Source organism: Lichenostomus cassidix, chromosome Z, assembly GCF_008360975.1.
Source record: "Lichenostomus cassidix isolate B80296 chromosome Z, HeHo_3.0, whole genome shotgun sequence".
NCBI lineage: Eukaryota > Metazoa > Chordata > Aves > Passeriformes > Meliphagidae > Lichenostomus > Lichenostomus cassidix.
The window spans coordinates 60218288-60233265 of NC_139511.1; the positions used below are offsets into that span (position 1 = coordinate 60218288).

At 36.8% G+C, this 14978-nt stretch overlaps 1 protein-coding gene across 1 annotated transcript in view; it reads left to right on the forward strand.

The window, feature by feature from the left end:
• Positions 1-14074: 14074 nt before the first annotated feature.
• The window catches only part of LOC146425019 (potassium/sodium hyperpolarization-activated cyclic nucleotide-gated channel 1-like), a 66028-nt gene continuing 65124 nt past the window's right edge, over positions 14075-14978 (forward strand). The window contains exon 1 of the mRNA XM_085042114.1: positions 14075-14288. Coding sequence (XP_084898240.1) covers positions 14115-14288 — 174 coding nt within the window. The 5' untranslated portion in view covers positions 14075-14114. The remainder of the gene's footprint in view (positions 14289-14978) is intronic.

Below are 14978 nucleotides of genomic sequence, written 5' to 3' on the forward strand. Positions count from 1 at the left end.
GTTTACTGTTTATTTTAGTAGCTTCTTCCAGGTGTTCAGAAATCAAGTTTATCATCCATGATAAAAACGTTTGGAGGGAGTAAAATATAACTGAGATTTGTGTGACAAGAAAATGCAAGAGCTCGCCCTGGAAATGTTCACTCAAGAGCAGTGGGTAGGCATGCTACATTTCCAGTAGGTAAAGACAGATTTGACCCTGGAATTTTTTGGATCTATGCAGATGTCTCTATGTGAGCTCTCACAACCCATGCCATTCACCTAAATGCTGCCTGTCCTGGACCCCCATCTCTCTATATGAAACACAGATGCAATACAGAATATTTGAATGTGCTTTTGCCTTCTTGTTACTCTCTAAATCTGATTGTCATGGCTTTACTCTTGCACCAAGGCCATCCTGCTGCTACAAACACTTTCGTGCATATAAAACTGTAAGAAAAATGAATTAATTTCTGATTTGTATGAATACACAAAGATGAGGCTCCCTTAGGTTTTTACAGTCTGTATCTTGACAAAGAAGCTGCTTATGGAAAGAATAACAAATAAATGCTGAGAGGAAGTGCATCTGGGAATACCACGTGCCCTCAGACTTAATGGTTTATTGCTTCTAAGTAAACATGTTTTGCAGATCAATAAAATATACTAAATCTAAGCCAATTTTGTCAGATTTTTGCAAAGGAACCCCTCCCACATGCAGAGAGTGGTAGGGGGAGGAGAGAGAAGGAATGTGGCAGTTTAAATAGAAATAGAACATCTGCAGCAGAAGTTGCATTTTTTTCCTAAGCATGAGCCAGTGCACTCAGCCATTGCAGCATGATTTGAGGAAACATAAAGTTGGCATGTGTACAGATAAATAAAAGATGAAGGGTTTCTAGGGTCTAAGAAAGCTTGTTGTTTTTACTCCTTTGCTTTTAAAATATTTCAGACTCTTTGTAAGAAAGTGCTCACTGCTTGCTCATATAGGAAATACATGGACTTTTGCCCAGAGACTATATAGAAAATATTCTTTAAAATTTTCTCATTAATAATGTTAAAGACAGAAAAAGACCATTTAAATTATTCATTTACAGTGGTGACACTGAATGCAAAATCTGAATTAGAAACTAAATATGCATGATATCTATTAAAAACACACTCAAATACAATGTAATATGTGTTTCTAGTCAATAATGACTCTCAATTTTATTTTAAAAGATAGTAAAAAAAAACCATGTCATTTTGCTGTTTTGAAGAATGAAAGCTACCTTAATGTATATCCTCTGATGACCTTCCTCTCACTGAGTGATCCTGTTCCTTTTCACAGTTTTGATTGTAAATGTTGGATTTGAAAAATGTGTCAGTATATTTTATTTTTCTAACACAAATTGTGGGATTTTTAATGTAATCTTCAGAAGGAAGAAATAGCCATGAGATCTGAAATTAGATTCAGAGATTAGATTCAATACCATTTTAAACCTAGTTTAAATGAAATGAGAACTTCACTTGATAGATTTTTCTTGGGAATAATTAAACTGTTTTTATTTGTAACTCAGCTTGAACTTGTCTGACCTAGGTGCTTGAAGGATGGAAATCATGGTTGCAATAAAAACAAATTATTGGTTTTTGTCACTGTTCATAATGAGTGTCATATATGTGCTGAGTGTTGTGGTTGGCTCCATTTATTAAAATATTCAAACATTGCTAGCTCAGTTAAGCTAGCCTTCAAGACCAGCTTAACTGAGCTTGTCAGAAGTGAGTAGTTCTAATACTTTGTTTTGAGAAACCAACTAAAAAACAAACCAAAAAAATACTCTTTTGATTCTACTTGACATTAAATAGATCTTTCCTGGGTTATCAGATTTTAAAAAATCAGTCTGGAAATAGATGCCCAGTTATTATGAAGCTTCTAGCTGAGAAAGGTTTCCAACTCTTTGCATGTTAGATAATGCAATTTTTTGGTAAATATATGCTATTATCCTTAGAATCTGAGTCCTTTAAATTGTTTCCAGTTTAACATCCTTCCCAACCTTTTCCACGCAAAGTAAATGTCATTCTTTCAATAAATGGATGTACAAATATGTGCCCTGAATCCGAGAACTCTTTCTCTCACTGTGTGCTCTCTGCTGTATAACTTCATCCATACAAGTAAATAATTTTGATGTTTGCATTCTAAGCATTCCTCTGTCCTCATTAGGAATCTTTTTTTGTCTCTCACCTGCTTCTATCTGTGGTTTATGATACCATCTCACTGTAGTGTGCTTACATTAAAGCCAGTGTGCTGGAACAGAATTCACCAAGTCAAATCTGCAGTACCTCTTACAGAGCCCCACTGACTTTTGTCAGACTTGCAAGGGCAAACTCATGTCCTGATCTGACTGCAAAGTTCAATTGCAAGAGAAAAAGCCTGGATCATAAAATAAAACCAGACCTTGAGAGAAGAGACTGTTCCAGGGAATTTTATTTTCTCTACTGGATTGGAGCTAGGAAGAAATTGGGTGTCAAGTCTATCCATGAAAACAGAGTATGCCCAGTAGGGAAGCTCAGGAAGATAATGGATGCAGCTTTAGTTGAATAGGATCCTGGGCAGCTTATGGAAAGAGAAATTCTCCCCTGGAGGTGATAAAGAACACCTGCATTAACATTCTACTCTGAATCACCATCTGCAGAAGTCTGATTTTTACTGACTGTGTAGGGAGCCTAGGGAGACCTGCCAACTCACTTAGCTATCAAAGTGAAGTACCTGAAGTCAGCTGAAGTGAAATTTTGGGATGCCTTCTTCTCTTACTGCCAGTTCTTACAAACAAAACCCGAGACAAATGGGGCCACTGGTCATTGCAGACATCCATGTGTAAACAATAAAAAAATTCAATGCATTTTATTCCTCCTGTTCATTTTCCATCTCTCAGGATTCTGATGTTCCTGCTGTGCCCCTCTCCCTCAAGCATCAGTGCTAGACATCCCATGTCTGGCTTCTCCCCAGGGTTTGTCCTCTGGCCTGGGCCTTCTGCCTCAGCCTTACCCATTTCTGTCAGAGTATTTTCATCCTCTGTATCTAGGCTGAGGAACCTGGGTTCCTGTGAGCTACTCACCAGGTGCATGTTTTAGTTGCTCTGCAGGATAATTTTGCAGATCTTCCTGTAATCAAAGCATGCAGTTTAACTCTTAATTGCAGCAAGAGACTTTCTTACTTTATATGGTGTAGCTGTGAAAGTATCCCATAAGCTTTGCAAGCATTTCTGAATAGATAAATGGCATTACCTTTGTACTGTGGATGAAACAGTTGCTTCACAAAAACTCACTATGGAACTGTGAGAAGGCAAGTTGGCTAAAGAAAAGTTAAACCTTCCCCATGACCAGATTTCTTAAAGCCCCATTCAACCTGGCTTTGATCACATTAACAGGTGGGGCATCCACAACTTCTGTGGGCAATCTGTTCCAGTGTCTCACCACCCACACAATAAAGAATTTCTTTATATATTTAATATCTAATCTAAAACTACTCCCTTTCAGTTTAAACCCATTTTCTCTTGCTTTATCACTACATGCCCTTGAAAAAGCTGCTCTCCCTCTTTTTCATAAGCCCTCTCTTAGTACTGGTAGGCTGCTGAAAGATCTTCCCAGAACTTCTCCAGGCTGAACAATCCCAGCTCTCTCAGCCCGTTTTTATAAGAGTGGTGCTTCATCCCTTTGATCATCTTTGTGTCCCTCCTCTGGACTTGCTTCAACAGGTAGAAGTTTGGGTAGAGAAACAAGAGTAATAACAAGACAGACTGAATGTGTCCTGGGTAATATCCAAACTGCTGTGCGTTCATTCAGGTGGAACTAGCAGAGTGGCCATATAAAGTCTGCCTGCAGTCTCCCTTTTCTCTTTCCAAGGGTGGCAAGGAGCAAACGCCCAGGAAAGATCAAACCCCAGCAAGCATGGGATGACATTCCCTTCAGTTTTCAGAAATTTGCAGCTGAGGGACTGAGCAGGCATACAGGTGTTTCACAACTATCACTACGTATTTCTTCTAGTAGTCTGCCCAATCATTTTCTGACTGCATGTTCCTGTTTGTCCAGAAGCACAGGCACAGTGTCACAAGATCGTGACTGTCATATCCTGTCACACACTGTCAATTTCCAGCTGACCTGGATGGCTGTCCTTGACACTGCACCCCACACTGGGGTGACTGTACCTGAGAAAGCCCAGAGTGACCAAGGGCGTGGACTGGTGGCTGTACAGGGCTGACCCTGCCTGTACAGCTGGAACTGGGACCTGAGCGCTCCACACCTCTCAGGTGGATCCCACAGGGTCACTCAAGTACCCTGTTGACTCCCTCAAGGATGTTAAAGAGGAGAATGTTCCCTTTCCTTCCCCTCAGAGTACGAAGTTCATACCTCAAAGGTCAGGATATTCTTCTATGGTTTACATTAACCTCCCTCTACTAGAGGAGAGAAATGAATTTTTTGTGAGTACTAAGTCTGTCTTTTTTTTTTAATGCCTAGACATCATTTTGTGGGTGGCGTTTAGGCTGCTAAATAATTTTTCCTTATATTATATTATCTTTAGTCTTGCAGACTCTAGTAAGCACCTGCAGTTTTAAGGCATCTGAGTTTAAGAGAAGGTCATCAGCAAAACTCAGATGTGTTCTCAGAAAAAGAAAAGCCTCTGACCTAGATTCAGCCTACTTGCTTTGACACTGAGGTTTGTTCTTTTCATAGAGCCAAAATAGGTTTTCAGCTGCAGAACTACTTCGCTTCCTGCTGTCACTGCCTAATAAAATAATGCACAGCTTTTTGTAGCACACAGTATTTGATGAAGGATTGGGATTTATCAAAAATGCAGACTAGCCTCTTGAGGGCTCAGATATTTAATAAGGTAATTTCCTGAAGAACTGTAAACTAACCAGATGCAGCCTACAGTCTCAAAGGCATCAGGTTAGGAAATTTATCGAAAAACTGACAAGAAAAGTACCAGCTAAGTGAAAAAAAATGCTTAAAACCAGCACTGATCCTCTGCTTTAAAAAATACATTACTTAAATAAAACATTGTAAAAATTATATCTTTAGACTAAGCAGAAAAATACTTGAATTAGCGTAAACAGTACCAAGCACTTCTCCACTAGAGAGAAACTGGTTTTTAAAGCACTGGATTCAGTAACTCACAAATCTAAATCCCACCCTTATGTTGATTCTCTGTGTCAAAGTAGCATGGGTTCACCTTGATTCATTTTTAAGCAGATTAAAACATATTCAGACTCTTTATGAGTGGATTATATTAGATCATTTTAATCTACTGTAATCCACTTTTTTTTTTTTTTTTGCTCCTAAGGACACATTCTAAAAAATATTTACAAAGAAATTGTATTTAACTAGAATATGCCTGTATATAGAACAAGGATGAAAGCATGTCTTGGAAAATGTTTGACTGTTTTGAAACATTCTTGGTGAGAAAGCATTGGGATACTATTATTTTGTGCATATCTACCTATCTACTTTTAAAATAATGTATCAGGTTTGCCTAGATATTTCCTTATGATAGCTCTTTCTGCCACTTGTGAGGTTTGTTGTTTCATGCCTTTTTTTAATGTAGTTTCAAAATCATTTTTATTTAAAGGGAATGGTGACAGCACTCAGAAAGGTCAGTGTCCACTTCCAAAACCATATAATTTCCATTTGTCATTTTATTTGGGATTTGATGCTTCACATAATTTGCTGTCTAGTCTGAGTTGTTCATGTAGTAGAGAGGTAGAGTTCCTTCTGCCAAGTTCCCTTTCCTAAATTGGTTGCAAGTACTGTCTATGATGGTGTAGATTCTTCCTAACAGTTTTCAGCAAAGCAGTACACTATGGAGCCACAAGTCAGGTTTATGTCACTTCACTCCTTCAGCTGTTTCCCAGAACTGCTCTATATTAAGCCCACATTATCATCTGCCTATTCTTGACTATCAGATAGTTACTGTTAAAAATTCAAAGCTTTTCTTCGTGATTGCATTGTAAAAGCATTTCATAAATGGTTTGATTCAATACTTGAGGCTTGTTAAGTGAACTGTTTTACAGTGTATCCAGCTCCTTTCACCAATGAAAGGAGCAGAACAAAGAGATAGATTGTCATTAATGTACACTGAGTTTTTACTTCGCCTGAGCAGTTCTATTTCATAAACCAAGTTGCTCATAAAAAATGCTTCCTTGCAGGATTGATGTATTATCTTTTTAGCTATGCCATTGTATTGTTTCTTTTTTTTCTTCTTTTTCTGTGAGAAAGTGTTTCTTCTTAGGATGCATTGTTTGCCCAGAAGAAACCTGTAGATATACTTGCAGTCACTTATTGCGACCACTCAATATGTATTGTGATTACAGTGTATTTTCCCATTGGCAGACAATGTGTATTTGTTCCAGTCAGCCCCTTGTAAACAACAGCACTTAAGTTTATTTCAGCTGCTCTGACAAAAAATCAGAGCAGTCTCAACATTATCAAAATTTGAGTGCATTGTGAGAAAGGAAAACAAAACCAACTGTCTTGATCAGATTTTTAATTTATTTGATAAATTTCAGCAAAGGAATCCTGGAGGACTTTGTTCACCACAGAATGGAATGGTAACATCTGCAGCTTCAGTGGTATATATTTGTAAAAACTATTTTTTAAAATATATTTTTTAAAAATTAAGTTGATTTCAAATCAGGGGAGAAGGAATTCTCTCCAGAAGCAGTAATTTTTGCTGAAGATGACACCTTCTAATCAGTCTGAAAACAGATGAATAAAAAGAAGTCATTACTGGTTAGCAAAGTCTAGAGCTCCCTGACACGCCTCTTGTAGAACAAGTTCACATCCTGTGATAATTCTTTAAGGAACAGAAACACAAATGCTTTAAAAATGCCTGTCTGCTTCCCTGCACTCTGATTTTGCTTTTCCAGAAGATGGGAAAGAGATGAGGTAACAGGTACAATTTTTGTCACTGACTGATTGACCTGGGGGCTGTACTGATACTGATAGATTAAATACGCCCAGGTCTGTTTCTCCCCTGGAAGTCATTTGCTCCCATAGCCTGTTTCCATGCCGCTGGGTTTCTTGGTTTCCAAGGCAAAGGGGCCTCAGGTAAACCTGTGCTAACTCTCAGGCTGGTTCAGGAGCTGTTCTGGAAGGTATTCATTGGCTTGAGCCAAACCCACAGTTTTCTGACAAAGCATTTTGTATAGATAGTCAAATCCCATAACAGGGGAATGTTTTCAAGCACTGTTGAATTTTTGTGTTGGAAAAATATAGTTTGTACTTTTAATATTTTTACTCTCAACTTTATAAAAGCTTTCTAGCCTCTCTGTAAGCTGAAATTCCCTTAAAATTCTTATTAAAAGAATCCTTTGTAATGGAATGTTATTTCTTCAGTCATCTGGGTTCAGTTAAGGGAGCACAGTGGCCAGATAAAAGGATGAGTCATAGTGATCTGATTCATAGGCAAAAGAACAGAAAAAGTATTTTTCACATAAGATTTAATTTAATATTTTGTAACTTTATATTTACAGCTTTAAAAACTCACGACTGTATCTCTTAACTATATACAGATATAAAGATTGAAGAGCAGTACTGAGCAGTGTATAGGGAAGCCTCCCTTATAAGGTTCTGAGCATCTCTTCTTATGTGGTCAATCCTTTTTAATACAATGGGCCTATATGTTTGAATACAATAACTCAAATATATGTAAGAGACCAGGTTGTGTGCATAAACCAAATATCTGCCGTTATGCTGCTGTTCATGAATTGTCACACTTGTTCTACAGTGAAAAATATTCATCCTTAGCTCAGAAAGGTGATCACAAGTAGATACTCTAGGTACTTGCTCTTAATGGGGGAGTGTATTAGTAGATAAATATTTGATTTTTTTCTCCATCAGGGAAAATAATCAAAATAAAATTAAATATAGGCTATGCTACATTGTTTTTGTTTCATGGCTAGTACCAAAGATATAGCACCAAAAAATGAACAAGCTGTAATGACAGCAAAGTCATGTAACTACTCTGAACACAGTAAATATATAATATTCAGTCATTGCTTTTCCAGTCAAACTTCTTTTCCTGTGGAATGCAATGCCAAACAATTTCTAATTCTTTTCCTGCTAGTACTGCTCTTGAAAGTATATGCTGAGTCACTTACACCATCTGTTATCTGTGCACGTATCAGCAGAGAGAAATGTTCAGAAGTTTCTGAAGACATCTGCTTATTTCACTGAGCTTACCGATTCAAGGTTTTTCTGTTTTAAATCATACGTACTTGCACACTTCCGAAAATGGTCTCTTGTTCCTTGCACTTACTAAGAATTTTAGAACACCAGGATTTTTAGTCTTCCAAGTCTGATCCCACATTGCCTTTGTTTATTAGTTTTAGAAAGCGAGATACTCATAATAGTAATAACTGTGATAAGAGCTAGAGGTTCTACATGGTAGTGAATTCACCATTGCATGAATTCACCATTGCATGAACTTTGGAACAGTAAATATTGGACACCTTTCCCATTGGCCACCTTGGTTATTCATTGTGAATTCAAACAACTTCCTTAAAAGCTGAAATCCTGAGATGATACTTTGCTCCAATTTCATGTCTGAAGTACTGTATGATACTGGAGGCAGAAAATGATGCTGCTTCCTGATGGAAAAGTATGTAAAATACAAGTCTATATCAAAATAAATATACATGGATTACTGAGGAAATGATAAATTCAATACAGAGGCCTAGTTCTAGTATCATATTATGTGTGCATAAATAGTTAGCCCAAGGAAATAAATACATGGCCTTTTTTCTAACTATGTCAGACATATCTAGTAAAAATTTCACTGACATGCATGTATAGCCTTTTCTTAGCATGCCTTTTTGATTAGATAAGATATAAGTAACTCTTCAGTTTAAGAAGTCTTTAAGAAGCTGTTGAAAATAATGACCTGTAAATAAGTATATAGGCATAACTCATGGCTATGTAAGACATAAATTCTGCTTAATTAAATTCCTGATGGAAAAGACCAATTTTTTTCAGAGTGAAATTGACCAGCAGTAGCTCATGTCCCCCAGTTTTTCAGCAGATGTTTCCTGAGGGCCACTACTGCGTTACAGTCTCTGCCACCATGCAGGCAAGGATGCTTTTTGCTTTCTCCAACCTTTGAAGTCCTATCCCTTACTTTACATTCATTTAATGCAATGGTTTCCTGTGGTGATGCTAAAACCAGAGGGCTTACTTACGGACTGTATAGCTGCCTCCATGGTCATAAATAAATTGAAAGTGCCCAACTCTTTGAGAGGCACTGGGGTAGGACTGGTTTAGGAGCTACCTGTTATGTCCATGGCATAAATCTCATCTGGCTTTAAGCACAGGACAGGCTCATGCCAGCTGCCCACAAGGAAGAGTTCCTCACCTACCCCAGCTCCAAAGTACCACTGTTGTTGCTTCTGAGAGTGCTGTGGGGCCAGTGTTAGACCAGGGGCATTTTTAAGAATCAAACTGTGTGAACCAACTTCTAGAGCTTGGAAATGCTTTCTGATACTTTCTAATTCGCTAGGATAGAGTCTATCTATATCCTGTCAAGGTATTCGTCCTTCCTTCAGATAACACTTACTTTCAGAAGAACTTAAAGACAATGGTGAGCACGAAAGACTGGGTGTGAGTGACAAGGCAAGCTTTTTCAGGTAGGGAGAGCTACTTTCCCACTTCTACTACAGTTTTGAAAGGGAGAATGAGGATGAGTTGAAAATCCTCATAGGAACCATTTCACTTAATTATTAAGTCAGTTTTCGCTCCATGATTGTAAAGCATGCCCTTGCAAACTGACAGAACCATTTCTGTAACACCTGCAGTAATTGTGATGTGAGAGAAAAAAGGGACTGAGGCAAAAATGAGGAAACCATCACTGTCAGTGCAACAGTCTCCTTGGTAGGAGATTTCAAAATAAGTTTTTATCTCAGTGCAAGTATATGGCTGAGGGAAGATAAGCTGTGCCTGAGGAAATTACTACAGTATGGGAGTGGAATTGATTTGTCTTGTGACAACAAATTTTACTGATGGAAACCTTCATAAATTACAGTAGAATAGAAATCCTTTCTTAATCCCCTGGGAAAAAATAATTTGCATTTTGTTGTCATCTCTTAGAAGGTGCCATGTGGCCCTTCTGTGATTTATTTGTTTTGAGGTGAAAAGTTAATATTACAAAAAGATATTTGTAGCAGTCTTATGTGAAATTGTGGGACAAACCATAACATCCTTTAATGAAGGAAGAGGCTTGGACACAGATTTTTAAGAATCAGACATGCCCTGGAATTAATGTATTCTTCAGGATAACTGCGAAGTTAATGTATATAGTTACAGAACTAATTGCAAATGATCAGGGACCATTCCTTTCACAAATGTGAGGATTTCCTAATGTCATCAAGCTAGATTATGTAATCAATCCTTGGATAAACAGCTTTGGTATTTCTCACAATTACAGTCTTTAATAGTTTTTCCAAATTAATGTCATTTAATTTAAAACTTTTTAAACCGATTACTGCTAATCTGGAAACAGTGATCAACCCATTGTCAACTAAGAAATTAAAAGCCCTTTTTTATTAATTGGTAGGCGATTTTTTCAGCTTGTAGAAGGTTTTTTTGTTGTTGCTGAGTTTTTTTAATCTATACATTAAAAACAGAATATGACCATTTGGGGAAACATTTAATGTGTATTGATGTAAATTTTAATCCTGTATTAAGATTTTATTAAAGAAAAGAGGACTATAGAAAACAACTATTTTCTATTTCATAGAATGGACTTTTATTAATTCAGGGATGTTATCTGTGAATGTGCTATGTAAAAATTTCATGATGCCGGTGCAAAACTACTTCTTATTTAAAAAATATCACTGTAGGCTAGTAACAGAGAACAGCAAAGAGCAGCATGTGGGAACAAGGTTGTGGAAAATTCCAACCTCTGACAATGAAACAAAGTTAGTGTTACTCCTGCCAAACCCTTAGGTTATACAGCACTAATAGGAAAATAATTAAATAATTATTATTTCATTTGGTGACGTTGATTGTAACATACATGATGTATAGGATTTGACATTGGAATCAATGTTCTTTTTAAGTGGTTTATATTTGGAATAAATCACTGAACAACACAAGTAACTGTACTGCAATCTGTACCCTCCACAATGGTATTCATTGACCAGTATTTAAAAAAAAAATCCACATACAAACTAAAAAGGCCAATTTTTGCACCTGATTTCATAATAACCTGTCATTATTAAAGAAAAGAAACAAAAATCAAAAACACATTGGCAAATATTTTCAGCAACAAAATCCTCAGAGAAATCCAAGTTGAATTTAGAAATTCAGATGCTTTGTTAGTATTTTCTTTCTTTTTTTTTTTTTTTTTTTTTTTTTTTTTGCTTTTGCTCTTTGAGGTCCAGCTGCTCAGGAAAATCCATTCACAAATGTCTGGGCCTAGCCTGTACCCATGCTCTATACAAGCTACATAGTAAAAGCTGATGCTTCTTATATTTAAAAAAATGGCCATTTGAGAGGGCCTTGACTTCCACTCTGGATCTAGGTACAGTTGTGACTCTCTGATATGTTGGGTCACACTTTGGCTTATATATATATAAAAATATGTATAAAAGCAGATATGTAGTTAAATATATGTTTCTTTATTTTGTTGGACATTTTTACGTATTTCTCTTCTGTCATTACAACTCACTTATTCCCACTTATTCCATTATGGTACTACTTCTTTAGTAGCATCTAATTTAGTTTTCACTCACCCTTTTACCCTGTAAATAGGAAACATTCTTTGCATTTTGTTTCTTATTGCTGCTCCTCACTTTAATTTTCTTATTCTTTCTTAAACAATGGTATTTTCCTTAAAACAGTGATTCACAGACTTGGAAAGTATCTCAGTCAAGAAATAAAATCTATCAGTATTTAGATTAACTCAGAGACTTTGATGTAAAAATATAATTTTGTAGAAAATATTTTAATTGAGATCTGTCACACCAAGGATATGATAGAAAGTATTCATAGGCAGGATCAAGATTAGCTTTTATTTTTGTTTAGTAATTACAGTAGTTATGCTAAAAAATTTGGGAGCAAGATCCACTTTACAGAGCCCTGTAAGAACTGAAGATTTGATCTCATGGCCTCGTGCATCCTGCGGCTTTAATAGCACTGCTTGTAGCCTTGAAAAAAGATATACTTAGTCTAGCATGCAGTTTATTGTTTTTCCCAATATAATCTCTATAAAGCACAACTGCTAAAAAATTTTATATGGGTCTCTAACAATTTCCTTATTAATTATTCCTACACAAAGGAGATTGATGCCAGCTGGAAGAAAGGTCTTTAAAATAAATGGTACCTTAATTTTCTAAAGTTGCTTTCCTGAGAAATAGGGAATTTGCATTAGAATACCTGCAGTAATCCTGATGGCCAGGAGCTTCTGTGCTCAAACTGGTTAGTGGAATCCTGAACTGGAGATTTTTCAGGAATGATTCTTCAACTCTTTCATTTTTTGAGGCCCAATACTTATTTCCATATTATTCCTTAATACCTGGCTCCCAGGTATATAAGATAATTTTTCTTTTTTAAGTGTAGACACTCAAAACCTATTCCTTAGTTGTGTTTATGACACCAAATTTTAACTTGTGAAAAAGCAACACCTCACAAATCTGAAAAGATTTGACTTTCAACATGAAACAAGTGGAAGTACAGAGAAACCACTAATTTGTAAATTATTATATTAGTGAATAAGTAGTAACTATGTCATCTGCAATACAACAATTGGCAGCTTATTTTCTGTTATTTAGGCTAATAGGGGGTCTAATAAAAGCATTCTAATAGCTGTAAAGCGCAAGGATAGTTAGTAACCTTGGCATTTAAATGGCAAGAGAGCAAGCTTGCAGCTCTTTGAGAAATTAGAGCATTTGAATAAAGCTTGTATCAGTAGAAGAGAGACACAAATATTAATATGTCATACATAAAATTTATATATAAATGCTACTGCTGATTTAGAGATTTATGTTATCAAGGTTTTTATTTTTGGTCCTATATATTAGACACTAAACTGTATAACTGACTTATCTTTCTCATGTCATCCCAATTCTTCCTTCACTTCTTCATTTTATAATTTGTTCTCAGTTCTTTTTGTGGTTAGTACTGTGTTTTCTAATGTAAGCTGCATGCCTGTAAGCACAGTTTGTCTCCCTGCTCTTGTTTCATCCTTTTGGCTAGGAAAATAGAAAAATCTGACAAGGAGTCCCAGGGCTTTTTGGAATGTGTTAAGGTGTCTGCTTTTTGCTGGGAACAGCCCCATTGACTGTCTTCATGTAAAGCTAAAGGGAGGATGCTGCCAACATCTTTGCAGTTTTAAAAGCTTGTGAGCGAGAAGTCATGTCCTTGTAATCTACCAGGGAGACTGGGAAGGGGTAGCTACACATCAGAAATGCAGGACCTAGGCATCACCTTATTTTTATGAGATTTCACAGACTGCGACTATGAACATAGGTTTGCTATGATGCAGAATAAACAGACTTCTTTTCAACTGAGATTATTGCAGTATAAACACAATACTACAAAAAATAAAGTCAGAATAAGCAGACATTACAAAAAATAATACTTTCTTCTTTTGTCCTTGCAAAGTGAAAGTAAGTTAGTAAGGTAAATATGGTTGTGTGTTAAAAATGACAATTCCAAAAAGAAAGAAACAGGGCCACAGGAGTATGTTCATGAACATTAAAACAAGAGACCACCTTATTGTGCTTGATAACTCTGAGTACTCAGCTTTTTATAATCCATGTGCCACAGGCTGTAAAATAAAATTGACCTTTAGTCTCCTCGTAATTAGGCTAGCACCCACATTTAAGAATACAATCATGTATTGAAAATAGTCAATTTTATTTCATCTCACATCGATAAGTATTATCTGTCAGAATCTCTGACACTTTATCTAACAATTAATTTAGAACTAATATCTCTTCTCAAGCACAGAGGACACATTACCAGACTACTCTTTCAGAGCCAGCAATCTATGATCCCACTAAACAGGTACAAATGCAATTTTCTGTCCAGCTGCTCTCAGGCTCAGTCACTTGTCTCTTTTCTTGCAGAATGATTCCTGGGGAAAGCAGTACTCCTATGCACTCTTCAAAGCCATGAGCCACATGCTCTGCATTGGTTACGGAGCCCGTGCCCCCGTCAGCATGTCTGACCTCTGGATAACGATGCTGAGTATGATTGTGGGGGCTACATGCTATGCCATGTTTGTTGGCCATGCCACTGCCCTCATTCAGTCTCTGGATTCCTCGCGACGACAATATCAAGAAAAGGTAACTCATTTTCTCATAACTCCTTAAGTTCTGAAATGGATTAATGTGATTTTTCAACTGCGGAAAAGGCAAGGTGACTTTATATGAAATAATTTGGTATTGTCTTAATTCTGTGGCAGATGTCATTGAACACAAAGGAATTCAGAACACTCTGTGAGTTCGATATATTTCTGCATTAACCTGTTTTGCTTAGAGAGCAGCCAGTTCTTGATGTTCAACTTATTTTAAACTCTTCTGTGAAAACTCTGTCCCTTAGTTCAGACTTGCTTTGTATCCCTTTGCTACATTCTGTAGGTACTTGATCCAGGTAGCTTGAACGAGGGCCTTGAGCTTGGTAGCTTGGGCATTTCTGTACAATTTCCTGTCTTTCCTTTGGAGTGCAGTTCAGGAATCACCCTTGAACATGTCAAAAGAGTGGCCTTTAAATGAGGACCCCACCAAATCAATTAGTTTTGTTTGCAGCTTCCTCAGAAGTGCTCAGAAGAGGTCTTCCATTTGCTTAGTAACAGTATTGTTGACATGCGAATCCAGGACCTGTAAGGTCCTCTCTAAGGTCAAAAAGGATTGAGGCCAAAGGGTAGAAAAGTAGAGAAAAGTTAGAGGAAGAGAGCTCTTTCTAAACAGGAAGTTAAATGGTGTTTTATTCCATTTAAGATTGGAATTAAAAAGATATGAATGGGTACAGGGAAC